The sequence below is a fragment of the Schizosaccharomyces osmophilus genome, chromosome 2 (assembly GCF_027921745.1).
Source record: "Schizosaccharomyces osmophilus chromosome 2, complete sequence".
Classification (NCBI taxonomy): domain Eukaryota; kingdom Fungi; phylum Ascomycota; class Schizosaccharomycetes; order Schizosaccharomycetales; family Schizosaccharomycetaceae; genus Schizosaccharomyces; species Schizosaccharomyces osmophilus.
This window is the reverse complement of record NC_079239.1, coordinates 2,567,877-2,594,310: the sequence shown is the minus strand read 5'-3', so window position 1 is coordinate 2,594,310 and position 26,434 is coordinate 2,567,877. Positions and strand designations below refer to the sequence as shown.

Genomic DNA, 26,434 nt, shown 5'->3' with positions numbered 1-26,434 from the left:
TACCGAGATTCCATAGAGAAGCAATCCTTTACAAGATGTAAGTTACTTTTGTCAATTAAACATGGTGGTGAAACAACAACTATAAAGAAATATTATTTAATAAAAATGGTTGTTTTATCTGCTTCATTCAATAGGAGAGTTGGACTCTTGAAGTTCTCCTCGCTCAGGTGGTGATCTTTCTCGGTTTTGAAAGGAAGGTCGGCGAAAGTGATAATTTCTTTCCTCTCTTGTGTCCAATTGATTCCTTGGTGAAGGAGATCGAGATTTGGAACGTGAACGAGCATGGCGACGAGGTCGATACGATGAGTAGCTATCGTAATCTTCCCTCTTTGGACGTTCCGATCGACTAGAACGCCTGTCCGGTTCGTAGTCCCTTTCCACATCGTCCACATATCGATCTCTTCCTCGATAATACGAATCTCCATGTCTTCGATTCTGCGATCCTCTTGAGGCTGACATAGGACTTATATCTCTTCTACTTTCTAGTCTTCCTTTGTATTTTTGATTCTTCCTTTCGTGTCCATGGTAGTCATTCCGACCGCGGGAACCTGAAACCTCATCGTCATCGTGCATCAGGGACTCGAAGTTGTTTTTCTCATGGTACCGATCTTCTTCTTCGGATTCTTTCCACAATTTTTCACGATATTCCTGCACTAACGCTTCAATATTTTCATCTCTTTTTCCTCTTTCTTCTTCTTCTACCTCTTTTCTCTCTATATCCTCTTCCTCGGGATACCGAGTCTGTTGGGGCTCCGTATGTGCTAGCAATTCCTCTCGAAACAACAACACTTTCGATTCAATTTGCCGCCGACGCTCATGTTTGCTTATTTCTGGGTCGATTCTTCGTTTCGTTAGCGTCTTTTCATCATACTCGTGCATCTTTTTGGTTCCAGTATTGTTATATCGCTTTACGTTCGACAAATTACGCATCACATAACCATTTGTCCCTGACCCACGAGGAGTTTGCAATCCAATTCCGTTGTACGACTAATTATTAGTTATCATTCTTCTTGTTTACGCATTGGGTCTTTTCCCAACAACCTCCATCCTTGTCACTCACCATTTTGGTTGCTTTTAAAATCGTTCGATACAAGTGTTTTTCTTCCTTGATTTAACCAGGGAATCCTGAAAAGAGAATATTACAAGCAATTTCTTTTTATTCTGAAACACAAAGACGTCAATTTCTTCAAAGCGAGGATTTTGAAGTGCAAGCTTTTGCGATTGAAACAAGACTCTTCGTGCTTTACAATTCCAGAGAAACGATCTTTCTTTGGCAAAGTTGTTCTTTATGATTTTCGAGTTAATCCTTGTCTTCGTTTACTAAATTTTTCTTGGTTTACGCTCTTAATTTTTATTCTGGCTCTACTTGAATTTCTTTGAGGCCCTTCTTGGTACTTGGTGAATATGAACATTTATGTACAGCGAGATGATGGTAAGTTTCGTAAAAGGAGTTTCAGAACTGTTGGAACCGTTTATATTATTCATTATATCTCTTTTCAAGATTCACTGCGATACGCATTTTTTCGTCCGACTTCGTTATTCCTTTGGATGAATAAGAGAAATGTTTGCAGGATAAAGAAAGGGAGAGTGCATGTGGAGAGATGGCGAAGCGAATGTGAATTTGAAACTTTTTTTATTGTTTATGTTTAGTTTTACTAACTAGTTCTAGCTTCTCTGGGTGAAATTCATCGGTTTCGTGTCTGTATTGAAACCAATGCCACTGTAGAACCCTCACATAAAGAAGAAAATACAAGGAATTCAACCCTTCAGCCAACTTCTACATCTCTTTTGGGTCTCCGCAATGGCCCATCAGACTTCGAAGAATCAAAGAATGAGCCTACCATCTCAAGTTCCGTTCATTCTTCCTTAAAGTCTTTTTCCCTGGCCCCGGACAGATATTCTGCTTTACCAAGTACTGTTCATCAACCCCCTATTAGGCCTGAAGGGAAGCCTCGTGTATCCCAATCTAGTGATATGCCATCATCAAAGACTGCGATAAATACCAAAGACTTGCAACAAAGCTCTCCTACATCGGAGAATGAATTACCTTATTCCGTTCGTCGCTCTTCCGCCACTGATCATACAGTCCCTTTAACCCGATCCCCAACTTCAGTTGTTTGGGTGCGAGTCAGAAACAAAGAACCTCGGTTTCGAAAAGCGTCCTACCTTCAAGGTCCTTTTACTTTATGTGTAAGTGTATGGAATGACTTTTTTTGCTCTGAAGAAAATTCCCTTTTGAGCTTTGAACCACAGGTACAACCATCGTCTAGTTTCTGGGTCTGCATTCCTTATGCATGCTACTCAAATAATAAGCCAATACACATCGAAATTGCTAGCCAAGCTATTTTCAGAGACTGCCGTGTTAGTTTTGAAATAGCCATTGCGACCACGCAGCAATCCATTCGTGCCATGTCGGCTGCTGAAGTCGATACCCTGCATGCGTTCCCATCCCTTCATATAGAACACACTAGTCCATCTGCTTTATGGAAAATACCCCCCTCTTCATTTCAAGCCGATAAGTCGCATTTGGTAATCTTAACTCATGGAATGCACTCCAATGTTGGCGCTGATATGGAGTACTTAAAAGAGCAAATTATAAAGTCTGCGGACGAAAACGGCGAACTTGTGGTTGTACGAGGATACAGGGGGAATTATTGCCAAACAGACAAAGGAGTCCGATGGCTTGGGAAACGACTTGCTGAATGGCTCCTCGAAATACTTGGTTGGGGAACAAGCTCTTTTCCTAGGTATTCTCATATTTCTTTTGTCGGGCACTCCTTAGGAGGTCTAGTTCAAACGTATGCAGCAGGATACGTGCATGCAAAAACTCACGGTCGCTTTTTCCAAGCTGTTCATCCTCTTCATTTCGTCACATTAGCCACTCCTTGGCTTGGGGTTGCAGCTGAACATCCGTTCTATGTTGGAAAGGCCTTATCTTATGGTATCATCGGTCGTACTGGCCAGGACCTAGCATTAACGTCTAGTGCGCATCCCATAGAGCCAAGACCATTTTTAGTCGTGATGTCTGATCCTGCTTCACCTTTTCATCAGGCAGTGTCTCTTTTTGAGCATCGAACACTTTTTGCCAACACAACAAATGATTACATTGTTCCATACGGCACCAGTGCTATAAAACCTAATTCTTTAGGTCAGTTGGATGGTAATATAGAAAATCGAAAGAAAAATTTGCCTGCTGGATCGCATGATCATTTGGATATCCCTTCTGCGGGCCAACCTACAGACGGTACGCATTATGCCAATATTACATCTGAAAGGCATCGTTGTTCTGACACTATCCCCAATTCCGAGATTCCTTCGAAAACAAAGAGCTCATCATTTTCAAATGCCTTTAAAGCATTAGCTGGCCTATTTAGTACTCCTTCATCCCAACATTCCCTTCCCGATGATGCCACTAATGAATTATCAACCGCTCAAAACTTAAAAGACTCAAAGCTCGAAAATAGGGCAGCGGAAGCTGCAAATGAACCAACACGGGCTTACTCGTATCCTACGAAAAAATCGAAATCCACGAGTACTCTATCTGGATTAGCTAACCGTTTGATCAATACTGTTACGAATTTGCTTATTCCAGCTGTTCCTTCTTCTATTTACTTTTTAAAGTTCAAATCTTTTAACGCTATAGTTTCTGATGAAATGTGCGAAGCTATGAGCGTTGAGGCCCACGATATTGACCCGTTTTTAGCAAACGACCACAAGCCATCATTGACGGCTACGGATTTTCTACTCAACGAAAATATTATATCTTCCAATTGGCATCGACAATCATGGAGAAAGGTATCTGTCCATTTGGATGGTGATGCTCACAATAGTCTTTTCGTTAGAAGACGATTTCCTAATGCTTACGGTTGGACATCTGTTGGGCACCTAATGGATATTTTATTTCAAAAAAACAATCTGGAAACTTATGGTGGTCCTGTTCAATTTGATGAACTGACAACGGCTGCCTGGTTATCAGAAATTTACGAAGAACATGAAATAGCTTAAGATAATTATTTATTGTTAATTCCGCTACGTTTAGATTACTTAGTACTTACCAACTTAATTTGTTTATAATGTGTAAACGGGTATTATATTACATTGACTACATAGTATGTGCTCTAAATTAGATATATAATGACAAAAAGAGCATGCCTAAATTCAAGATAGATAGAGCATTAAATGATGCGCGGGTATATTATCGTAGGCAAATTACTTTTGAGCAATAGCGACACTGACGCTTTGGACATCATCATGAGAAATACTAACAGAAACACTCTTGACACCAGCAGTGGAAGCAGCAGAGGCAGCTTCTCCGTGTAAAACAACCTCAGGAGCTCCAGTTGAGGAGACAACAATTTCAATCTCGTTCAATGCACATCCTGCACCCTTGCTAGCGACACCAAGAGACTTGAAGATAGCCTCTTTAGCCGACCAACGGCCAGCGAAGCTAGATTGAGGGTTGGCAGCAGCTTCACAATAAGAACGCTCAGCATCGGTGAAATTTCTTTCAAGGAAGGTTTCATTTTCCACGTTTATCGAAGAAATGAGCTCCACATCGACACCAACATTCTGGTTTGGTTTCGTCATGTTACTAGCCAAAGCTTCAATAGCCTTGGTTGTTTCATTGGATTTGGAGACTTTAGCTTCGGCAGGAAGAGAAGTAGGGAAAGAATATAATCCATCCTTACCCTTGACAACGCGTGCAAGAGGGTTAAGATAAACATCATGTTCTTGATCAGCGGTATAAGGAGGGGCAGTCTTGGCACGAACAAGGTTGTTATAAACCAAGGCATCGTGAGTATAGCGATACGAAGCCTTATAACGGTCCAAAGTTTTAGCAATGTAACTCTCATAAGCTGACTTGTCTAAAGTGGCAAAAAGGTAATCAGGGTGAATAGCAATGACCTGACCACCAACTTGTCCGAAACCGAAAGCGCAGACGGAAGCAGCCTTAATTCCATCCGTTTGAATACCTTCACTAGGGAACATAACACGGTCGAACTTAGACAAGTATTGGTCAATGTTATCAGCATTATGGTTACCAGGAACATAACCACTGTTGAGAATTTGCAAAACACCGTTAAGCATCCAGGCACCAGCACCACCCTTGCTGTGGCCAGTGAGGTATTTTTGGAAAACACCGTAAATTGCGTTACCCTTTGAGCGACCAAGATGTGTTAATTGACTGTTTATAACATCACATTCATTCTTTTCGTTGGCAACAGTAGATGTACCATGGAACGAAGCGACACCCAAGTCATCAATGGTAAGACCCCAAACAGCCAAAGCACCGCGAAGAGGAGAAATAGTAGGATCACGCTTGTAAAACTCATTACCGAAAGTATTAAGAGCTTCCTTCTCTTGGCGAGCAACTTCTTCCCCGATAACGTTAATGCGCTCGGTGCGATAAACGCTGATTTCCAATTCAGGATCTTGAACTTTCATAGCTTCAAGCTCCTCATCTAGATAAAGATATTCACGTTCAGCCCAGTCACCAATTTGTTGACGACGACGTTGAAGTTGACGAGCACGGAATTTAATGTCAAGGAGAGGCAAAGGAACCTTAGAGGCAACCTCACGAGCACCAGTCAAGATACCCTTACCAGGAGCAGGAATTGAGCGACCTTGCTTGTCCATAGCAGTATTAACAAGCCCGACTATACCATGAATGGGAACACCCATATCAATAGCGAGTTTGGCTTGCATGACAATTTGAACACCAGCACCTTGAGATTCCATAAAACCATTACGGGTAGTGGTAGCGGGTCTAGACATTTCTTGAGGAGTACGTCCACGCTTAGTTTCTTCGGCAGCATTAACGGTTGCACCCATATTAGCAAATTCGTACGATCCTTCCTCAGAGAAGTCATCGAAACCACCGCTAATACAGATACGAGCCTTACCAGAAGAAATCAAATCAACAGCTGCATCAACGGACTCAACGGCGGTGGCACAAGCACCAACGGGAGTTTTAATAGGGCCAGAAGCAGAAAGGAGAAGCATGTTAATCCAAGCATTAGCAGTGTTAATGAAAGATTCCTGCAAAATGTCCTTTTGAACTGGCTTATCTGTCCAACGATCTTTGTACATTCCACGTAAAGCGGACATACCACCAATACCAGAGCCGATAGTATTACCAAGTTCAGAGACATGAATATATTTATAACATTCATAAGGATCGGTGATACCAGAAGAAATCAGAGCCTCAACAGTAGAAACCAAAACATATAAAGTGGTGGGGTCGACTTGTGAGATGATGTCGTCAGGAATACCAAAACGTTTAGGATCCCAACCCAATGGGATTTGCCCAGCTACGAATCTATCAAAACGAAGGGCTTTAGGAACCAACATGGTAGTACCACGTTTGAAGCGAACGGACCATTCACTGGAGTCAGGAATTTCAAAAATTTCAACATTATCATTGTGACGAAGCTTGAACTCATGGGCAGCTTCCTTGGATGCCTCAAATGGTTCGAGGTCGTGATCAATAACGACTTCCTGGAGTAATTCCTTCTTATCAGGGTTATATCCTTTAAAGAGTTCAGGCTCAATAATACGAATACCACAATGCTCCAAGATGTACTTTTCGTACTTGCCTTTAACATCTTTATCGTCGACAGGCTCGCCAGTCTTTGCATCAATCCAGCCAGAATAAGGTTTACCGTTCTTACCAACACCGTTGAAATTTTTGATGAGACCCATAATCCATGCGATTTCTATGCAACCTTCTAAAGAAAATTCACCATAACATTCCATATCCCATCTAGTGCGAGAGTTACCCCATGGTCCAACCTCAGAAAAGCCAGTTACTACGGCAACGTTTTCTAAATCAACCATATTACGGAGATCAGAGAGATGAGAAAGAGCTTCATATGACTTGAGCTTGGGGAATTCAAACTTCAGGTTAGCTCTGGGTTGAACAGTGGTTTTCTGGTATATTCTGTCAGAACCAGGACCGTTGGTGATTTTATGATCGAAAGAAGCTTCAGCAGCTACAGCGCGGCGGACTTCAGCAGTTTCCAAAAGTTCGCCACGGAGACGGGTACTAAGATTCTTGAGATCAGGAAGGAGTTCAAGACCACCGTTAAGATTGGCATAAACAGGCTCGGTTTGACAAAGGTCGACAATCTTTTGAGACATCAAACCCAAAATATTGAAGGCCATTTCAGTTTGAGAGAAGGTGCGAACACCGTATTTCTCAATGCCTTGAGAGACAATATTATTAGGAGCCATCAGACCAGTACCACGAGTCCAGCCTATGACGGCACCACAAATGGTCAAGTAGTTGCCCCAAGACTCAGAAGACCAACGGTTGAAGAGAGTCTCCAAACCAAGCTTAGACTCGGAATAAAGACCGTCATTGCCAAATGTACCGTGATTAGGAGAAAGGGGAAGGATAACTTGGGCGGGACGAGTGTCCATACCACGAGATTCCTTTTGTTGCTTAACGGCACCTAGTAATCTAAGGATATTGGTAAGCATGATGCGGTGAGAAAATTCAGAACGAGAGTCAATGTTGTCAATTTCGCGACCATTTTCGGGGACGGCAGCAAAAGGAACAATGAAATCTAAATTCCATCCAAGACCGTTCTTTTCGTCGAAAATATAATCGACGAGAGCTTCGACATCTTGCTTCGATGCTTGGTTGAATGGAACAACAATTAAAGCGGAACCGCGACTTCCATGACGAGTAAACATGGATTGATAAAACTCAGTGACCTTACGAGAGAAACGAGAAGTGGTAACAACGACCTTAGCACCACCTGCAATAAGACCTTCAACGAGTTGGGCACCAATAGAACCAGCACCAGCTCCGGTGACAAGAGCATACTTTCCTTGGTAAGTAATACCATTTCTGGCACCATTTTCCAAGACGTCCAGATAAACACCGGTGAAACTTTTGCTGAATTCAAAGGCATCACTAGACTTTCTCTTAAGATGTAAGAAAGGAATAGTTTCCTTTACTGGAGTAGCTTCATCAGAAGAAGGTAAAGGAAGGTTAAGTGCATGAAGAACCTGACCATAGAGTTGCTTGATTTGTAACTTGGAGGAACGAGACATCTTATTTTGATCCTTGATAATGCGGTAAATATGAGCCAAGTCATTTTGGACCTTAGCAGTATTCTTAGATTCAGCTGGTAATTTTCCACCCTTGGCCATCTCGGTAACATAATGGGTAAGCTTACGAACACCGGCTCTGGGTACTTCTTCATAGTTCAAATAGCCACGCTCACAAATAGTGGTTGAGGGAGCCATAGGGTGATTAACATTCTTATATACAGGTGGAGACTCAAGTACACCTTTGCAATTATCAATGAGTTGTTGGCCCAAAGTTTTGGCGAGTTGATAAGTTTCGCCATTTTGAGAGGGGCAATGATCGATATGGTATTGCATAAATTCAAGTAAAAGAGGATTAGAACGGTTCATAATAGAAATACAACGAGCGACAATTTCGGTATCAACATGTTTAAGACGACCAAAAATAATATCGAAGAACATTTTAAGAGCATCCTGACGAGCCCAGTTCCAGTCAGAATCATAAACACGAGCCTTCAAAGAAGAAAAGATGGGAGCAATACCAGAAGCATAAAATTCACCGTGTTCAAGATTCCAGAGATCTAACTGAGCACGCAAGGCGTCAGAAACAGCTCTCTCGGCAACATTAGCTTTGTCACCAGCACGCAAGTCTTTGTTAAGATAGCGAGCGAATAACTCTAGTTGTTGGGTAACAAGCATAGTATTGCCCTTTGTAAGCTTCTTGAAAGTTTCTTCATCGATAACAGCGGACGAACCACCGGAAGAAGAACCCTCGGTGCTGGGAGCAGAGAGGGTAACACCAGCACGAGAGGCGTATTTTTGGGACACAGAGTCAAGCCAGGCTTTGGCGTCTGCCTCTGATGGTAGACGAGAAGCAGGTTCCATGGTCAAACCTAGCAAAAGAACCGACTCAGTACGCCCAGTACCGAGGCCGAAGCGAGAGCTCAAGTAACCACGAACAGCGGAATTATTAAAACCACCGGGCATCTTTGAAGAAACCATACGGGAAATCAAAGAGCTTGATTGCTTTCCAAGGGAGCCGCTAAAAGACATTTGTAAGACGCCAGCAAGCTCGTCCAAAGGAACTTCTTCTGGTTTTTCTGGGGTAGCACCAAACTCCTTTTGCAAATCACCCAAGATCTCGTTTTGAAGGGTAGACTTACCACCAACAAGATCTTTAATAGATTTTTGCAAAGAAATCTCTTCAATGCTCTTCTTGAGTTTTTGTGCAACAAGGGAATGAAGAACTTCGACAGCTTTAGGAGGTTCATCAGGTAACTCCGCAGCTGGGCCAGAAGCAGCAGCTGGAGCAGCGGCCGGAGCAGGAGCAGCAGCTGGAGCGGGAGCAGAAGCGGCAGCCGGGGCAGCTCCAGTTTCGGCAGGCTTAGCAGGAGCAGGCTCATCAGGCATCTCATCTTCAAAGTTATAGTAGATTTCGCGACCGTCCTTTGCATAACACAAGACTTCACGATTAATACTCAAAGCAGCATCCATATTTTCGTACTTCAGCTTCAAAGTACGTCTAGCCATACCAGAAAGAGTAGGGCTAGGGCCAATTTCGACTAGACGCTCTGCTGATACGGGAGGGGAGAGGATAACATCTTGAGTTTCAATCCATCTTACAGGAGATGCAAACTGGTAAGCCAGAAGCTCGAGCAATAGGGTATGAGCAAGCTCTTGCTCAACTTCAGGTCTCATTCTAAATTAAATGTATGGTTCTAGGAAGGAGAAGGGGCAACCGAGTATTGGTTGTTGGTACTGGAGAAATCCAAGTTCAACACGCGTCCGCGTGGGAATTAAAAGGCATCAAGTAACATCTCAAGTAACGAGATATCATGATAAGAATTATTTAACACGATATTTTATGAAACCCGTAAATATAAAAATTTACAAAAAGATTGATCATTGTTTAATATTTTTTAAATTGTACAGAATCTTTAAAAGTTGTTTATTTGCTTTTATTTTACATCGGCATCTCAAAAGAAAATCTGCTGGTGTAGACTTTAATTCAATTTTTTTCTATGAACCTGGTGGCCAAATCATTTAGTTTAGCCAATAATTGGTTACAAAAAAGTTGATCAATAACATGTTTTATTGTATCAAGATTCCACTGTGTATTGGTATAACTTCATAGAAACATCAAGACAATGGTTTTTATATGATCATAATATATGGAATTTAAACGATGAACAAAAGGAAAAGCTAATCTTTTGTTGTAGTGGCAGCGATTGTTGCAGAGAAAGGAATGAAAACGAAGACTTAGAAAATAACAAAGGAAGTAGTATATTACCGCGTAGGTGTAGCATCAATTTGAAGAAGGTTAGGTAGACAAAGCCGAACTTTGTTTCTATATAGGGCAGGATTAGATTTTTGAAGTGGATTACCCTCAAAATAAACGGTCTCAAGTTTCTCCAATCCACTGAGTTCGTCCTCAATTTCCTGGAATGAATCAAATTCATTGCTACTCGCCCAGAACTCTTGTAAATTTTTTAATCCTTTCAAGTGAGAAAGATGCTTAATATAGTTATTGGAGACGTCAAGAACTTGTAAGTTTTCCAGGACTTCGATGCCTTCAAAAGAAGTAAGGCCATTATGTGAAATGTACAATTCACGAAGACAATGAGACAAGCAATTCAAATTCTCGAATCTAGTGATTCTATTGGCTTGAATAGATAAAAGAGAAAGTCGCTGAAGTTTTTCCAGGTTTTCCAACTTGGTAATCTTATTTTTACCAAGCCAAAGCTTGTCGATGTTTGTCAAAGTGTCTAAGTTTTCAATCGCGCGAATTTTGTTTCCGCCTAACTCCAAATTCTCGAGCTTTGTTAATCCCTCCAAGTTTTCGATTTTGCGAATTCGGTTCTGAACGAAATACAGATTTTCTAGCTCTTTCAAGTGGCTTACATTTTCGATTACTTTTATATTGTTAAATGATAAATCCAAGTTTTTTAGGTGAACTTGCTCGTCTAGGTTCTCGATCTGACGAAGCAGGTTGTCGTATAAATCTAGCTCTGTGAGATTCTTCGGTAAACATTCAATTTTCCTTATTTGGTTTTGTCGAAGACATAAGCTATCAAGCCGATGGAATCTTTCAAGTCCCAAGGCTTTAATACTGGTGATTCGCGATTGCACCAAGTCGATCACCTACTCAGTCCCATTGTTAGTTACCCACTCAAAATACTACTAAAAAGACATTAGTAAAATGCGCATACCTCTGTGTCATCAGGAAATTCTTCCAGCAAATCTTCGTCAGCATCTATTTGTTGAACGTTGAGATCATCATGAATGAGTTGATCGCTTCCTGAGTACGAATTGACATCCATCCTTTACCAAATACAATATAAAAGAAAAGTAATACCTGAATTTGGCAGAATGTACTGTATGAATAAAAGCTAGGTTCCTTGAGGAATAAACGTATCCATTTGGATATTGCTGTTTAACGATATTGAAAGTACCTCATTATCCATCTCTCATGAACAATATTCTTCTGTTACTTTTTTTATTGTAGTGGACAGTTGTTTGAAACAGATGGGAAAAGAAAATCTACTTTTTATTCTATAAGTCTCGTGAAACGGAAAAGGCTGCAGTTGCTTCCGGTCACTGCTGTCGAAATGAATAACTCAACACTGAGAAAATATATAGTATAGTATTTAAAGGGTAATGGGATGGCCATTATCTCATTGAAATAAAAAAATAAGGAAAATCTATAATCGTAGCAAAAGAAATGATAGACTTGAAATAGGACATCAAAGGAAACGACAACGAAATCGCTTCGGTTCATCAAGAACTCGCGAGGTTTTACAAGGTTCAAATATATCTGTCTGAAGCTTGATATTTGTTTCCGTGCGCAAAGTTTCACATCAACATTGACTAAAGACCAATAAAAAGTTTGGATATATCTGAACCTTCAAGACTTTACCTGTCTATGGCTTTTCAATATGAAAAAAATATTCATTTATCGAGGAATATGAGCAAAAGAGCCTTCTGTATCCTTTGCTTCCCATATGAGTTTATCAACATCAAAGTTGCCATGGAATTGCCAACCGTTTTCGTCAATATGGTATAGATTTAAACTACCACCAGAATAGGCGTCTCTATGAGTGGCTGCAACAATGGATCGACGGCCAAGGTTCAAAGCATCTTCTTTTGATAAATTCCAGTTGTAGCCAGAGTCAAGAACACCATAAGCAAAGGTGGAACCAGAACCGACAGATAGCACGTCTCCCTTAAGACGAGTACCGTCACTGTCAATATAGTATAAAGCTGTACCGCCCTTTCCGGTTCCTGCAAGCATTGTACCCATACTGAGACCGTAACCCTTGTACGAATACATGATGTTTGCTAAAATTTTGCTAGCCGCGGAGACGGAAATCAATTCCTTATTACGAAGTTGGTGCAGACGGCACTCCATACCCAAAACGGTTTGCCAAAACTGACAATCAGCAGCACCACCAGCCAATGTACCTAAAAGATATGGGTTGATTTCAATGACTTTCTTTACAGTTTGTGAAGCGACCAAAGGACCTGCTGAGGCACGGGAATCGACACATACCACAATACCATGTTGATAACGAAACGCAAGAGTAGTTGTACCGTGGTTCATTTTGATTAAGCAGCTTCGATTCTGAGTTTCATCTGTCAGACTTCGCAAGAACAGAGAAGCTTCAGGAACTGGAACGATGTTGAAATTGTTTTGAAATCTTTCATCCTCTACACATTCCTCTCCGTCATTAGAAGCTTTTTCCGTATATTTTGTTAAAATTGAATTCATTTCGTCGACAAGTCAGCCGTTTACCGTACACTCTGTTGTAACTTAAACAAGTATAGTATAGGCTCTGGTATGGAATGTACACCAAACACTTCCAATACCTATCGGAATAAAGAGTTGTGTTATGTTACCTTATAAGACCGTAAGTAGATCGTTGCAGTTTCCTAAATTATTCTCTTATTGAGACTTGGGCAACCGAAAAGTAAGATAAATTAAATCCAACTTCCAACTTATGATTATACGGAAACAAGTTGCGTAAAAAGTTCTACGTTCCTGATAAGAGGCCGGTAAAATTTGAAGAAAAGTTTGCTTGAGTTGAGACGAAAGAAATTGCTGAATACGATTCCCGAATCGTAAAAAGGAGAGATATTAGTCGGAAAAGTGACTGAACACAACGAAAACGAGGTTGAGAGGATGAAGAGTGCAGCAATTATTGGGGGGACTTCGCATCCGGAACTGTTGCGCTTGATTTCACAACGGTTAGGGATTAAGCCTTGTGAGGTGTCCTTGAAGCGATTTTCGAATGGGGAAACAAGTGTAGAGATTCATGATTCTGTACGTGACAAAGATGTTTTTGTCCTCCAAAGCGGTAGCTCTACTGTGAACGACAGTTTAATGGAGTTGCTCATTATAATTAACGCTTGCAAAGGTGGTTCTGCTAGGAGGATCACGGCTGTAATGCCTTATTTTCCTTACTCCAAGCAGTCAAAAATGAGAAAGTACCGTGATGCAATCACTGCCAGAATGGTTGCGAATTTATTAACCGTAGCTGGAGTTGATCATATCATCACTTTAGACTTGCACGCATCCCAAATGCAAGGGTTTTTCACTCGTCCAGTCGATAACCTATATGCCGAGCCCAACATTGCCGAATGGATCCGCAGAAATGTCGAGGACTGGCAAGAAGCAGTTGTGGTATCGAAAAGCCCTGGTGGCGCCAAGCGGGTAACCAGCATGGCAGATACGCTAGGTTTGGAATTTGCTTTGTGTAATACGGATAGAAGCAGACGCTCTCATTTCCCCCGTACTATGGATGAATCTATCATGGAAGAACAACGAGTTACCAATAGGCACCCCGATCATCCACGTATTCACACATCCAAATACTTATTGGGACACATCGTGGATGATGAGGAGGTTGTCGGTACTCCTGCTAGTAATGTTTCCGAGGATTGCCAATTGGAAAACACCTATTCTCAGGGTGGATGTCCCAGCGATGATGAAGAAGAGGAAAAAATAATGTCTGCTTCTATCTTTACCGAGCGTATGATCACCTTGGTTGGTGATGTTCGGGGCAAAACCACCTTATTGATGGACGATATGATTGAGAACCCTACCACTTTTATCATAGCTGCCGAACATTTGGTAAAACGCTGCGGCGCGAAACGTGTTATCGTCATGGGCTCGCATGGTATTTTCCAAAATAACTGTCTCAGAGATTTAGAAAATTGTAACTATATCGAGCAAATCGTAGTGACAAACACTTATCCCATCAAGCCACAATCATTAGCACAAAGCACAAAGCTTGCTTTGATTGACATCAGTGGTGTTTTGGCTGAAGCCATTCGCCGTACTCACAACGGTGAGAGTATAAGCTTTTTGTTTAAGAAAGCCCACTAAAATAGCTCCCCTTCTATAGCTAAAGCTATATGAACAGTTGCTCTTTTTTTTTGCACATGTGCCAATATTGAAAAGGTTTCTAATGTACGCAATGAAGATTTTTTTTGATATTATAAATATGACTTGTCTAAAAATTATATATACATAGCATCTGAATAGCAGTAAACTCAAGCCAAGGATACGCGACACTACACTGTAGTAATCCCACATTTCTCAAAATGTAAACCGAAGACCTCACGATTTACCCACATACTCAAAATGAGCATACAGGAAGTCAGAATTATGAACCGCAAAAGATCCATATCATTTGACTAGTCTGTTCATTTTCGCAACTGAGAGGAAAACAGCCATTCAAGAAAAATTATAAACAGCAAATTTAACACTTCTCATAGCAGGCTGCATTCATAGTCCCTAGACTTTCAATTTCTTGCTTGTAAAAGCTGCAGTTAGCTATATAGTGTCTTTCCAAATGTATCAATCAACGAGTGCTCCCGTGGCCAAGCTGGTTAAGGCCTCATGCTTATATGATACTCCTCCATGGAGGTGTGTTACGTGAAAAACGCGAGTTCGATCCTCGCCGGGAGCAGATTTTTTATAATTAGAAGTGGGACTATTTTATGAACTTGGTATAATATTGTGCTTCAAGATGTACAGAACTGTTTTATTACCCTTTTTTTTTCTTCTCTAAACACGCTGGTTGTGGAATGAACAATTGAAGCTGTCATACAATGATCGTACACGCTTCAACAGCCTGGCAAGTGAGTCGTTGAAAATGAAATGGCCATTGGTATACAAACGAATGCTAAAATTACAGCTACCTCGGTTCTAGTGTGTGTGCAAAAAAAGAATAGAAACCCTTACGACTTCCTCTATATTGATTCAACCGCCCTAGTACTGGAAACAGGTAAAGTAAAAGTCCAGTCAAAGGTCATTTTACAAAATACATCATCTTTCACTCTACTACTCATTTCGTTATCATACGACTGTGGATAAAAAGGACATCGACTCAAACGGGAGGTTATTGTAAAAGCGAGTTTAATAGCCAACACCGACAAGGTAATCAGCAAGGGCTTCTGTAGAATTATAATGTTAGTACATGTCTAGATCCCATATATGTAATCCATTCTTAGGAGAAGTACCCAGAAAACTACTTACCTGTAATCTTGGCTGCCTCACCGGGCAAAGTAGTCTCAGGGTAATGAGCTACTAGTATGCAAAGCTTAGTAGCAACGCAGATTATACCGGATTTTTGAAGTTTTCCGTAGATGGATCTACCTTCAGCACGGATGGTGATATACTTTTGACCAGATAAATGAATTCCGGTACCGAACATGCTGGGAGGATCCTGGAATCCAGCGGCAAGGCCTTTGGTTTCGGAACCAGAAAGGTTGAAACCAGAGGAAGCAGCCCAAACGCTATCACCAGCTCTAGAAACGATGGCTGCTTGGTCGATTTTGCCGGTACCAAGTAAGGAAGTATCAACGTAAGCTATCGTCAGTTAGTGACTCTTTTCTTCTATTCTGTAGATTGTACCTTGCCAAGACATCCTGAAGCAGTTTATAGACTCTTGATATGTAGTAGGAAAAGGGTAGATTTCACAGTCCGTATCCCGTAGTTGTCATATCTCTTGAGATTTCGTTTACCGACTCCTTAAAGTATCCTAAAAGAACATAACACAATACTGTTCTATACGTTAATCAATAAAAGAGGAAACAAAGAAACAAGTAATGTAAATAAATAATTCATGTTTTTTTGTTTTGGTTGCTTCGATTGAACGTTTAAACACTTTATTACTAAACGCCAGGCTTCTGTCGTCCGTTCAGTACCATTTTTCCTGGTGCTACACTTCACTGTTTACTTCAGTGTGCATACCATTTATCGAAACAGCAATGAAAAGTACCATCGGTGGAAACGACAAACCAAACATACAATTTACAAAACAACTACAAAACCACAAGCTATGTTGTGCTCGTTAAAGTACCAGTAACACGTTACAGATGTCCATTCATCTATAAAGTATCTAAAAGAAATCAACTAGATAATATCCATAAGAAACGACAAATACGTAGATCATTTTATTGAGATTATATTGCCTGAAAACATTCCACCAATGCACTTCAACTTAATTCATGTCTTGACGACCCCGATTGTCGGAACGATCATTGCGTCGTTTCACTGATCCAGTTTTTTCGCGACGTCTGTTATCTTGAGGATTAGTGTGTTGAGTTTTTTGCTCATAGAGCTTTTCGTTTGCTTCGTGTAATTGTGAAGTCTTTTCACTAAGCGAGATTGCCATATTCTCTAATTTGTTAATCTCAACCCGCTCAAAAATTACAGCACGATGCACTTGGTCAAGAGCAGCGTGAATCTCCCGCTTAGAAAGCAAACGAGAAACAACGACAGTAACACGTTCCAAAGAAAGGTCAAATGTTTCCGCTAAAGAATCAAGCGATACTGAGTCATAGAATGCAGCATATGATAACAAGTAAGTACGCAATCCCTCTTCACGGATCTTATCACTGAGAATAGATTTAATCTTTTCGGTGTCTGGCATCAAGTTCCAAATTTTAATAGCATGAATTAATTCTTCACCCTTGCGCCACTCACCTTCTGCTAAAGCCTTCGAAGCTTGCATAATGAATTCACGGGTATTTTCAGGTGGTCCGATAAAGAGTTGTCTATCCGTATATTCTAACATACGTCTAAAGGGGCGACTGATAACGCGCTTACGAGCATCAGAAGCAGTTGATGAGGCAGCAGCCATTACAGGGATTTCCATAAACATAGAGCACGTGAGGTAAACGCACTCAAGAAGTTCCAAATTAATATGCATATGGAAAGGAAGAACAAGCTGCTTGTCCAAGCGTTCTTGATCAGGGTTAAACTGGCCAAATCTAGCTGCTTGAATACCTTGACCGAGAAGTTCCTTAATACGGCCAGTGGTAGAAATATCCTGGAGAGCATATTGGGCTTCTTGGATCATACCATTACGGAATGCACACAAGCCAATTTGGACCATGGTACGGTTATGCAAAATTTGTGTAGCAATGTCAGCAGCATGAATGCTGTCTTGCAAATGAGACATAAGCAACATATCACGAGACTTATAAAAGCGGTTTTGAAGAGCTTCATGGTAAATATGACAGAGCATAGCGCGAGTTCGGAGTAAACTAATACCGTGATTATAAAGGTAGACACAAAGAGCGTTGATTAGTTTATCAGGAGTATCAGTAGAAGCCCGAGGGGTAACAACAAGATCAAACTCAGGAGAAAGAGAGCGCAAGGCTGCTTCCTCGTTAGCACGAATGACTTGTTCAGGCTTGTAGTAGACGCGCTCAAGACGACGCATGATTAAACGAGATGTGCTCTCAACGAGGCCGATACGCTCCAAGTAAGCCTGGCTTCGTACAAGCAATGTATATAAGGCGGTTTCGTCCTTGAGACGTTCAATGTATTCTGGTGCATGAGGATCAATCATTTGAAGAGAGCGAGTGAATTCGTCGTCCAAACGCTCCAAGAAAGAAACGACACTGCCTTGAACTTGAACCACGCCATTATTGTTACCACTAGCGGCGACGGCTTCATCTTCATCTTCGAATTCATCTTCAACCTGTTCGACAATAACAATCTTTCGATTAGCATCCAAAATATCCAAAATATTATGAAGTTCCTTCAAAGCGCCATTCCACTGTTCAATGGGCATATATTGGCCAGATCCAGTGTTAATATCAAAACGAGCAGCCAAAAGAGCGACCTTAACGCGAAGTCGCTGATAATCTGTAACAGCGATAGATGACAACTTCTCAAGGAATCGAATTTGCTCAGCACGATCGGTGCTCTTCTTACCACGAGCCTCAAAAATAGCACGAAGATGCTTAAAGATGTCGGAAGGAGATATTTCTTCGGTCTTAGGTTCATCCGTGGTAGGAGCAACGATACCCCGTGTAGCGACGCCTCCGACAATAACCTCGTCTTGACCAGCTTTTGCTGCAGCCTTGGGTACATCAGCAACTTCGGCAGCGGGTTTCATGAAAGCTTCAGGATCATTACGGAAACGTTCGATCTCTGAAGTAAATTGACGGCTGATTTTACGAACACGTTGCTTGAGAGCGTTAAGAGCACGACCATTAGCAGCATCAAGACTCTTAATGAAAGCCTTGTCGGAAGACTCGACTCTTTGGTCAAGATTTGACAAAAACTCAATATAAGCAGGAGGACGACGGCCGGCTTCGGATGACTTTTGAGCAACCTTATTTAAATGATCAAATTCATTAGATACTACCATCCATTTGTTTCCGGACATAGCGTCCTTCATATTATCGATACAAGCGAAAAATTCGTCCAAGCGCCTATCTTTAGCACTCTTGACGACGCGACGACCCTCTTCTTCATCACTGCTTTCTTCGCTACTCTCACCGCGAAGGAAACGAGAAGCAGCAGGCTTGGCTTCTTCAGGTTTCTTCAAGAAAGAGTCGGGACCAGCTGCTTCTGATGTCTCGGATTCTAAATCGCCCTCCGATTCACCTTCAGATTCAGACTGGTTATCGGATTCGGATTCGTTTTCAGAACCCGACACGGATTCAGAATTCTCACTATCATCCTCACTATCGCTTTCAGATTCTTCTGACCCGGATTCATCAGAAGTTTCAGAGTCTGAGTCAGACTCGGACTCGGACTCGGACTCTTCAGAAGAAGAAGAGACTGGTTTTTTCGAAACGCTAGGCTTCTTTGCGGGTACCTTTGAATCTTTATTTTCCGAAGATTCAGACTCGGATTCTGATTCTGATTCGCTTTCTGAAGACTCTGATGCGGAGCTTGATGAGCTTTCCTCTTCACTCGATTCTTCCTCAGCTGAAGAAGACTCTTCAGCCTTCGTCTTCGAAGCAACTATACGGTTACCTTCGGAGGAGTCCACGGATTCTGCATCACTGTCGTTTGAGCCTCCCTTGAAGAATCTCGACATGTTGGTGGTTGGCAAGTTTTTTTGGTACAGCAGTCAAAGGAAGGGTGAGGACCTGCTCAATGAAAAAATATGTTCAGTCCAATGTAACACGAAAGAGCGTAGTGGGTTATCTTTTTGATACCGATGGAAACCGATGCGTTCTTATTTAGTAAACAAATGTCGATGGGTGAATTTTTTTGTTTTTGTTTTTCTTTAATTTTACATTTGTAAGTGAAAGTAAAAAAAGTTCTTTTTTTACAGTTGTAAGCTCCCTGTTCTTCTTGTGCTTTTCACCTTGGATATTTTAAATACATTTATGACAATAGTCTCTACTCTTATAGATAATCATTCATCTGTAGTCCAAATCTCAAAGTGTACGTTTTTTAGTTCTTCCTTAATATTGAACAATAATGTTCATTGCATTCATCGTTTTTCTTTCAATGGTAATCATCCAATCTTCATTTCGTTCCATTGGAATGTTTCGTCTTCTTCAAAATGATTTCAAGATTCTGCTGACGAGCATCCTCTCGAACTTCACTTTGTTTCAATACTTCTAATTTAAAATATGATTTCTCCACTGTGAGTTGTTCTTAAACGACAAATTAATTTGGATCCGGAATTCACATCACTGCCAAAACGAGAAATAAGTCTTCAATTCATTTTAACGATTAAATTTCTTTTGAATGTTTTTTTTTTCAATACTTTCTTTTTATTAATTTTCCACGATTTATTTAGATACTGTTTATATTTACACTATTATTTACTAGGGAATATCTGATAGCCAGCAGTAAATGGGACCTGTCCGTTCACCAACCCTCTACCACTATTCACAATATGGATCGTATCGCTGACAAAAAGAACATGATTAAGAAGGGTACGGTCTATTCATTAACTCTTTGAGTTCTCTTTTTTTTTTTTATGAAAAAAAAAGTAGTTTACTGACGCTTTATAGTTGTTAACAAGGAAAACTCTTCCATCTTCATCAGCCTTGGCGTTTTTATCGCTTCCGTCGCCATTATCAAGTCCCGTGTTGGTAACTTCCTTGTTCCTCAGCTTTAAAATTCTTGCTGGAGTCCCGTTGTACCAACACGACCTCGAGCTTGCCATTGAGAAGGCATCTGTCTTTCGGAAAGAATTTGATGGCATATACGTTTGAATTTGAAGAAAAATAAATTTTTGATTTATAAACTTAACATTTTGTTGCTTTTACCTTTTCTATTGTGCTTTTGTGCTTTGGCTTGTCTGTATCTATGTATGAAAAATTAACCACCTTTGACCCGTGGGAAAGGCAGGTGGTTATACTTGAGTTCCTTACCGTATTTTTTACTTTTTGTATGGAAATGTAGCGGGGTTTGAGTAGAAACTTAGCCCAATGTCGACAATAACGATCACCGTATTTCCTTTACTGGAATCATTTTAGTCGTTGTACGCGCCTGTCAAACACATAATCGTATTCTTTCATAGAAGGGACTTGCTGAAACAGCACTTTATGGTATAGCATCCTTTCGATTCGTTTTCCCTTTTTCCTATGCTCAATCAAGCCAAACCAAACCAAATCAAAGTAAAATTATGTTTCTATCATTCACACAAAAATCACCGACACCTTTATGAAAATCGTAAACTGGTCCATACTACCTTTCATTTGTTCTAATTAGTATATCACTTGTTCAAACCTTGCACACAACGCATTGTTTCCTCTACAAAATGTTCAGTAATATTATTACTTTTATCTCAATGTATTCTATTAAAGAGGCAATTACATTTTTAGTAATGAGGCAGAATCTGCCGCAGCCCAGAGTGTCAACGTGTCGTCATGTCAGCTTACTCAATCCATTTACCTTTTACCAACTACAATATTCAAGGAGCGGCTTGTTGGATTAGCAGCCTTTTTAGAAAGAATTGGATTGAATTGCTCTTTTTGTCATAAAAAACTATCTTTGATAGTACCGTAGCAGTTCTTCAAGTCAAATACTTGTCGAGAGTTGATTCACTCGATAAACTGACTCCTTTTCTTCCTAGAGAGCTTCTCTGCAGGATCAGATCACAGGAAAAGAATTTGCATTTTCAGAATCGTATTGTTTTGTTTTCGAACCGACAACGGATTGCGAGATACATTTCTATTGATTCACGCGTTTTCTGAAATTCAATTCCACTAGACCTCGCCCACAGTCTGATATTGCTTCTATAGTATTTTTGAGCTTTCTTCTTTTCTTTAGGAGGCTGTGCCTTTCTACTGCTCAATCATTTGTTAGCATTTTGAGGTCGTAAACAGTTTCATTCTCGTGTCTTTCGTCCACTTTAATAGCTTTGGATTTTCGAATTTTGATAAAATATAGTTTTCTACTTGGAAACGACAGTTCAATTTGGGAAACCTTCGTATTCTCTCAGACTGCACCTATCGAATTCGGTACGTAATTTCTCATTCCCCTTCTTTTCTCATAATATTCCTTGTATCATATCATACAAGCTGTAAGTATATCAACTAAGAAATTACTGCAGCCAATTGCTTGAAACTCACGGTCAGCACCATGGACTCCAACTCTCCCATCTTGCCTTTATCAAACAACAATTCAGGAAACAGGACATACTCCCGGCTTCCTCCAAGTAGCCATGCTCGTCATGTATCTTCCTCAGGAACCAATACCGCATTTACAACTCCAAAGCCACCTATGGCAAAAAATTACAGTTATCGAAGAGCTTCTCCCAATGGGAGTTTTATTAGTGTAAGTACAGAGTGCCAATTCTTTTGCTAACTTATGTTTATCTAGCCACTGGAAGCTGTCAGTGTAAAACTTGCGAATACGTATGCTATTTGTAATCCAAAATTTCAGTTTTCAACGGAACAAAATCCTCGGAGACCTCTTACGAAGCCAAGTGAAGGTGTCCACAATCATGGTTATGATAATGCTAACCACGATTACATACTATATGTCAACGATTTGCTTGGTACAGATGAAGGCCGAAAGTACTTAATTCTCGATACTTTAGGCCATGGTACATTTGGACAAGTCGCAAAATGTCAAGACTTAAAAACACAAAGGATTGTAGCTATCAAAGTAATCAAAAATAAACCAGCATTCTATAACCAATGCGTCATGGAAGTTTCTATATTAGAATTTCTCAACAATCGCTATGATCCTGATGATAAGCGTCATTTGATTCGCTTATACGATCAATTTATGCACAAAAATCATTTATGTTTGGTTTTTGAGCTGTTGAGCATCAATCTCTACGAACTGATTAAGCAAAATCAATTTCGCGGTCTACACCTTAGTCTTGTCCGTTCATTTGCTATTCAGTTGCTTTCGTGCGCTTCTCTACTAAAACAGGCACGTATAATTCATTGTGATATGAAACCAGAAAATATCCTTTTACAAGACTTGTCGTCTCCAAATGTCAAAGTAATCGACTTTGGCAGTGCCTGTCATGAACGACAGACCGTGTATACATATATTCAATCTCGTTTTTACCGAAGTCCAGAAGTCGTTTTAGGTCTTCATTACAATTGTGGCATTGACATGTGGTCAATTGGCTGCATTCTTGCCGAGTTGTTTTTAGGCCTCCCTTTGTTTCCTGGAAATTCCGAGTATAACCAAATTAGTCGTATCGTAGACATGTTGGGTAATCCTCCAGCCTGGATGATTGAAATGGGGAAGAATGCAAAAAAGTATTTCAATATTTCGTTCGTTAACGGACGAAAGATATACGAGCTCAAATCGATTGAGCAGTTTTCTATTGAAAACAACAAGGTGGAGCAACCAGGAAAACAGTATTTCGGTGAAAAAGCATTAGATGCTATTATAATGAATTATCCACGTCGCAAAACCACACCCAAGCATACTCCCGAAGAGCATGAGGAACGACTATGCTTCATTGATTTTGTTAAACAGTTTTTAGAGCTTAATCCTTTGAAGCGTTGGAGTCCTGATCAAGCGAAATTACATCCTTTCATAACTGGTGCTTCGTTTACTCAATACTACATGAACAAGCAGAAGCCGCCATTTGTTACACCTCGCACAAGAAACCGTTCTCACACAATTGGAAACCAAGCCATGGTTCCTCCTTCGCTACAGCGTGCCAGTACTTATGTTACGAATGAACCCGAAGAGTTTGTACAAACAAGACCGTTGCCACAATATTATCCACCTGCTGATGCCTATACCAGTAATGACAACGAAGAGACAGATGAATTTTTTTAATGCTTTTTTGTTGGTAGTACTTACGTTTATTAGAGTCAAAACTATGTTTTTTAAAGATTACGTTTGCGGATTCCATTGTTTATGCTAAGAATAGTTTTTCTTCAATTCATGAAATCTATATATAATATATATAACTTTTGAAATAAAAATTTCATATAAACCTCATTCGGTGTGTAGAATTGTTGTTGAGCTCTTGAGTGCTATATATGAGCTTCCTTCCTGTCTGTGGAAGTTTCACCGTAACTGTGTATCTGCGCGAAACTTCAGTATTCACTCAATGAGCAAAAACGCGTTGAAAAAAGGAAGCTTGGCACACGTAAACGTCGAAGAGGATGATCCAGTTAGTAGTTCAGATGAATTGGTGTCAGAAGAAGAGTTTAATGGAATGGAAGAAAGTGAGCCAGAGGCGATCTCAGATGTGGATGAGAAGTCTGCTAAAACCCGTAAGATCAGAAAGATTGTAGAATGTTGCTAATTAAAGACTAGAAATTTCGGAAATTCCATTCGATACTCTGTTGGCCGCTCAAAAGAAATTAATGGCGGAACAGAACAAAACTGAAAAGAAAGAATCTGCGGTTATTAGGAAGAAATCACAAAAAAGAGATGAACATGAAGCACATGAACGTGCTGAAAGAAAAAAGCACGCACCGATGGAAGTATCTAGCAAGAAACCAGTTACTCGGTTTCGAGAGGTTGTGAATGTTCCCAAAAAGTTTACAAGAGACCCTCGATTCGATTCTCTTTCCGGGAGTCTAAATAAAGAGAAGGTTAAAAATAACTACTCGTTTGTTTTTGATTACCGGAAAAAGGAAATTGAGCTTCTTCGCGAAGAGCTGAAAAAATGCAAAGATCCCGAACGCGCAGAAACTATAAAGACAACACTAAAATCTCTTTTATCAAAGATGGAGAGACATATTGAAGAAGAAAGAACAGGCCGAGTTTTGCGCGAACAACGTGCTAACGAAAGAGAGCAAGTTAAGGAAGGAAAGAAGCCATTTTATATGAAGAAGAGTGACCAGAAGAAGTTGGTTCAATTGGATAAGTATAAATCTATGGAAGGAACGAAGAAACTGGATCGTTACTTGGAAAACAAAATGCGAAGACGCGCTCAAAAGGAAAAAAAGCGACTACCTCGTGCACGTTCGGCTCCATCTTCCAGCTCTTAGGAAGTTGACGTTTGGAAAATTCTTTTTATTTTGTTAATATGGGTTTACAAGGGATTTGGAATTGATTAATTATGAACATTCGGCAACTAACTTATCTTGGATACAAAAAGGTTGTTGTATTTAGGTATAAAACAGCGGAAATAGTAATTAAAGTAAGAAAAATTCAGTAAAGGAATTGAAAAAGGAAGAAAATACATGAGATGTATAAAAGACATAAGTCGAACATTATCGTGCAAGTTTGCCAATTAATATGATAATTAAAGCAACTATAAGTAAAATTAGAAAACACATGAAACGTAGCCGTCCCGTATTTCTTTGGTGGCCTTCAGCTTTTGTTAACTCTTTTTCGGCAGATTTTGCATGAACTTGGGTTTGCTCAACGTTATAGTCGACGCGATCCACCAGAGCCCCTTGCTCAATTACCAATCCCTGCAAATCTTGAAACATCTGAGCTAACTCCAGGATACCTTCGGCGATTTTTGCAACAGCCCGTTCATGCTGGACAGCCCGCTCGTCTTCGCCTTCCTCTTCCATAAGAGCAGCCTGCTGAATTGTCGACTGCGATATTGCAACGTCGGAAACAGTGTCCTCTAGTTTCGCATCCGAAGAGGAAAAATCAGAATTCAAACCTCGTAATTCTAGGATTATTAGCATTCACGATACTTCTCGAGTGATCACTTACTTTTTAAATAGTTTGATTGTTTTTTCCGAAATTGTGCACTTTCGGTTTGAATACGCCCTGCCAAATTTGCCAGGAGATTTTGAGCAACCAAGGCTTCTGAGCCTTTAAGGTTATTAGTCTGGCGTTTTGTATTTTGTAAAGTTCGTTGGCATCTTTGGAAGTCACTCGTTATATCAATGGTTAGGCGTTGAATCTCGTTTTCCTGTTCTGTTTTATCGGAAAAACTCGGGAGGACATGTTTTGCATACTGCTTGTTGAGTAACTGAATATTTCTGTGAGTGTTTTGAAGTAAGGAATCTATATCCTGTTCGATAGCAACCCATTTAGGAGCTAGCATGTCCATCTCTATGACGACGTTGTCATCCACATCCTTATGAATAAGGTTTTGTCGTTCTTCCTTTGGTTCCCATTTTGAGAATTCTAGTCTTTGACCATGATGTGCATACGATTGTCGGAAGGTTATATACAGTCCTGTTCGATCTCGATAAGCCATAATACTGTAAGTCAATCCTTTTGTTCTAAGTTAATTAAAAGTAATGAGGAAATAGTTGGCCAATTCCTAGACGTTTCCACCCAATTGGCAAACCTGCTGCATTCAAACGACCGTTATGACAAGTACGTGCAACCACGAATTCAAAGAAATAGTAAACGAGACCTTTCTTTCAAAGAATTATATATACAAATACTAAAATATAAGTAGCAATTGAAATTGACAAAACAAGAATCTAGCTGAGAGCCTCTCTTGGGTGAGGTTCTTGTCTTACTGACATAATGGAATGCAAGGTATCAGTAAACGGTAAACATTCAAGTGGATTTCCTTTTTCAGAACTGGAATTACTGATATATTCATTTGTTTTATTGCATAAAAAAGGAGAGTGAATGAACTTGAAAAGGAAATCGACCAGAAATCACAGCGAAACTCATTCAGGAGATATGTCTATATGTGTATAACAGAAGTAAAAAGATACTTCTTTCGATCCATAGAGACGCTTCCAAGATTTTTTCATAAAATCTAAGAGTTTG

The 26,434-nt window shown here is 40.3% G+C and overlaps 12 protein-coding genes and 1 non-coding gene across 13 annotated transcripts; 6 read left to right on the top strand and 7 right to left on the bottom strand.

Annotated features, from left to right (window-relative positions):
- Nucleotides 1–123: 123 nt before the first annotated feature.
- cwf21 (complexed with Cdc5 protein Cwf21) lies at nucleotides 124–1,063 on the bottom strand (the record flags this gene model as incomplete). Its single annotated transcript, XM_056182466.1, has 2 exons — nucleotides 124–987; nucleotides 1,061–1,063. The coding sequence occupies 2 exons, from the start codon at nucleotides 1,061–1,063 to the stop codon at nucleotides 124–126; spliced, it is 867 nt and encodes a 288-aa protein (XP_056037802.1).
- Nucleotides 1,064–1,404: 341 nt separating this feature from the next.
- On the top strand, nucleotides 1,405–4,005 carry rog1 (acylglycerol lipase; the record flags this gene model as incomplete). Its single annotated transcript, XM_056182465.1, has 2 exons — nucleotides 1,405–1,432; nucleotides 1,670–4,005. The coding sequence occupies 2 exons, from the start codon at nucleotides 1,405–1,407 to the stop codon at nucleotides 4,003–4,005; spliced, it is 2,364 nt and encodes a 787-aa protein (XP_056038634.1).
- A 204-nt stretch (nucleotides 4,006–4,209) lies between these two features.
- On the bottom strand, nucleotides 4,210–9,735 carry fas2 (fatty acid synthase alpha subunit Fas2; the record flags this gene model as incomplete). Its single annotated transcript, XM_056182464.1, has 1 exon — nucleotides 4,210–9,735. The coding sequence occupies one exon, from the start codon at nucleotides 9,733–9,735 to the stop codon at nucleotides 4,210–4,212; it is 5,526 nt and encodes a 1,841-aa protein (XP_056037804.1).
- A 588-nt stretch (nucleotides 9,736–10,323) lies between these two features.
- On the bottom strand, nucleotides 10,324–11,357 carry sds22 (serine/threonine protein phosphatase PP1 regulatory subunit Sds22; the record flags this gene model as incomplete). Its single annotated transcript, XM_056182463.1, has 2 exons — nucleotides 10,324–11,178; nucleotides 11,247–11,357. The coding sequence occupies 2 exons, from the start codon at nucleotides 11,355–11,357 to the stop codon at nucleotides 10,324–10,326; spliced, it is 966 nt and encodes a 321-aa protein (XP_056037805.1).
- A 632-nt stretch (nucleotides 11,358–11,989) lies between these two features.
- Nucleotides 11,990–12,805, bottom strand: pts1 (20S proteasome complex subunit beta 5; the record flags this gene model as incomplete). The annotated part of the gene is made up of 1 exon (XM_056182462.1): nucleotides 11,990–12,805. One exon carries the CDS (start codon nucleotides 12,803–12,805, stop codon nucleotides 11,990–11,992), a length of 816 nt encoding a protein of 271 aa, XP_056037806.1.
- Nucleotides 12,806–13,216: 411 nt separating this feature from the next.
- Nucleotides 13,217–14,422, top strand: SOMG_03672 (ribose-phosphate pyrophosphokinase; the record flags this gene model as incomplete). The annotated part of the gene is made up of 1 exon (XM_056182461.1): nucleotides 13,217–14,422. One exon carries the CDS (start codon nucleotides 13,217–13,219, stop codon nucleotides 14,420–14,422), a length of 1,206 nt encoding a protein of 401 aa, XP_056037807.1.
- Nucleotides 14,423–14,909: 487 nt separating this feature from the next.
- SOMG_20189 lies at nucleotides 14,910–15,008 on the top strand. The gene is made up of 2 exons: nucleotides 14,910–14,947; nucleotides 14,973–15,008. It is a non-coding gene; the product is annotated as a tRNA-Ile (tRNA).
- A 449-nt stretch (nucleotides 15,009–15,457) lies between these two features.
- On the bottom strand, nucleotides 15,458–15,968 carry cdc3 (profilin; the record flags this gene model as incomplete). The annotated part of the gene is made up of 3 exons (XM_056182460.1): nucleotides 15,458–15,495; nucleotides 15,578–15,910; nucleotides 15,956–15,968. The coding sequence occupies 3 exons, from the start codon at nucleotides 15,966–15,968 to the stop codon at nucleotides 15,458–15,460; spliced, it is 384 nt and encodes a 127-aa protein (XP_056037808.1).
- A 576-nt stretch (nucleotides 15,969–16,544) lies between these two features.
- On the bottom strand, nucleotides 16,545–19,385 carry tif303 (translation initiation factor eIF3c; the record flags this gene model as incomplete). The annotated part of the gene is made up of 1 exon (XM_056182459.1): nucleotides 16,545–19,385. One exon carries the CDS (start codon nucleotides 19,383–19,385, stop codon nucleotides 16,545–16,547), a length of 2,841 nt encoding a protein of 946 aa, XP_056038642.1.
- Nucleotides 19,386–20,198: 813 nt separating this feature from the next.
- Nucleotides 20,199–20,423, top strand: tom6 (mitochondrial TOM complex subunit Tom6; the record flags this gene model as incomplete). Its single annotated transcript, XM_056183891.1, has 2 exons — nucleotides 20,199–20,238; nucleotides 20,317–20,423. 2 exons carry the CDS (start codon nucleotides 20,199–20,201, stop codon nucleotides 20,421–20,423), a joined length of 147 nt encoding a protein of 48 aa, XP_056038327.1.
- Nucleotides 20,424–21,892: 1,469 nt separating this feature from the next.
- Nucleotides 21,893–23,563, top strand: ppk15 (serine/threonine protein kinase Ppk15; the record flags this gene model as incomplete). Its single annotated transcript, XM_056182458.1, has 2 exons — nucleotides 21,893–22,087; nucleotides 22,133–23,563. The coding sequence occupies 2 exons, from the start codon at nucleotides 21,893–21,895 to the stop codon at nucleotides 23,561–23,563; spliced, it is 1,626 nt and encodes a 541-aa protein (XP_056037695.1).
- Nucleotides 23,564–23,840: 277 nt separating this feature from the next.
- On the top strand, nucleotides 23,841–24,729 carry rrp36 (rRNA processing protein Rrp36; the record flags this gene model as incomplete). The annotated part of the gene is made up of 2 exons (XM_056182457.1): nucleotides 23,841–24,006; nucleotides 24,050–24,729. 2 exons carry the CDS (start codon nucleotides 23,841–23,843, stop codon nucleotides 24,727–24,729), a joined length of 846 nt encoding a protein of 281 aa, XP_056037694.1.
- A 225-nt stretch (nucleotides 24,730–24,954) lies between these two features.
- Nucleotides 24,955–25,904, bottom strand: tlg2 (SNARE Tlg2; the record flags this gene model as incomplete). Its single annotated transcript, XM_056182456.1, has 2 exons — nucleotides 24,955–25,367; nucleotides 25,412–25,904. The coding sequence occupies 2 exons, from the start codon at nucleotides 25,902–25,904 to the stop codon at nucleotides 24,955–24,957; spliced, it is 906 nt and encodes a 301-aa protein (XP_056037693.1).
- Nucleotides 25,905–26,434: the final 530 nt, after the last annotated feature.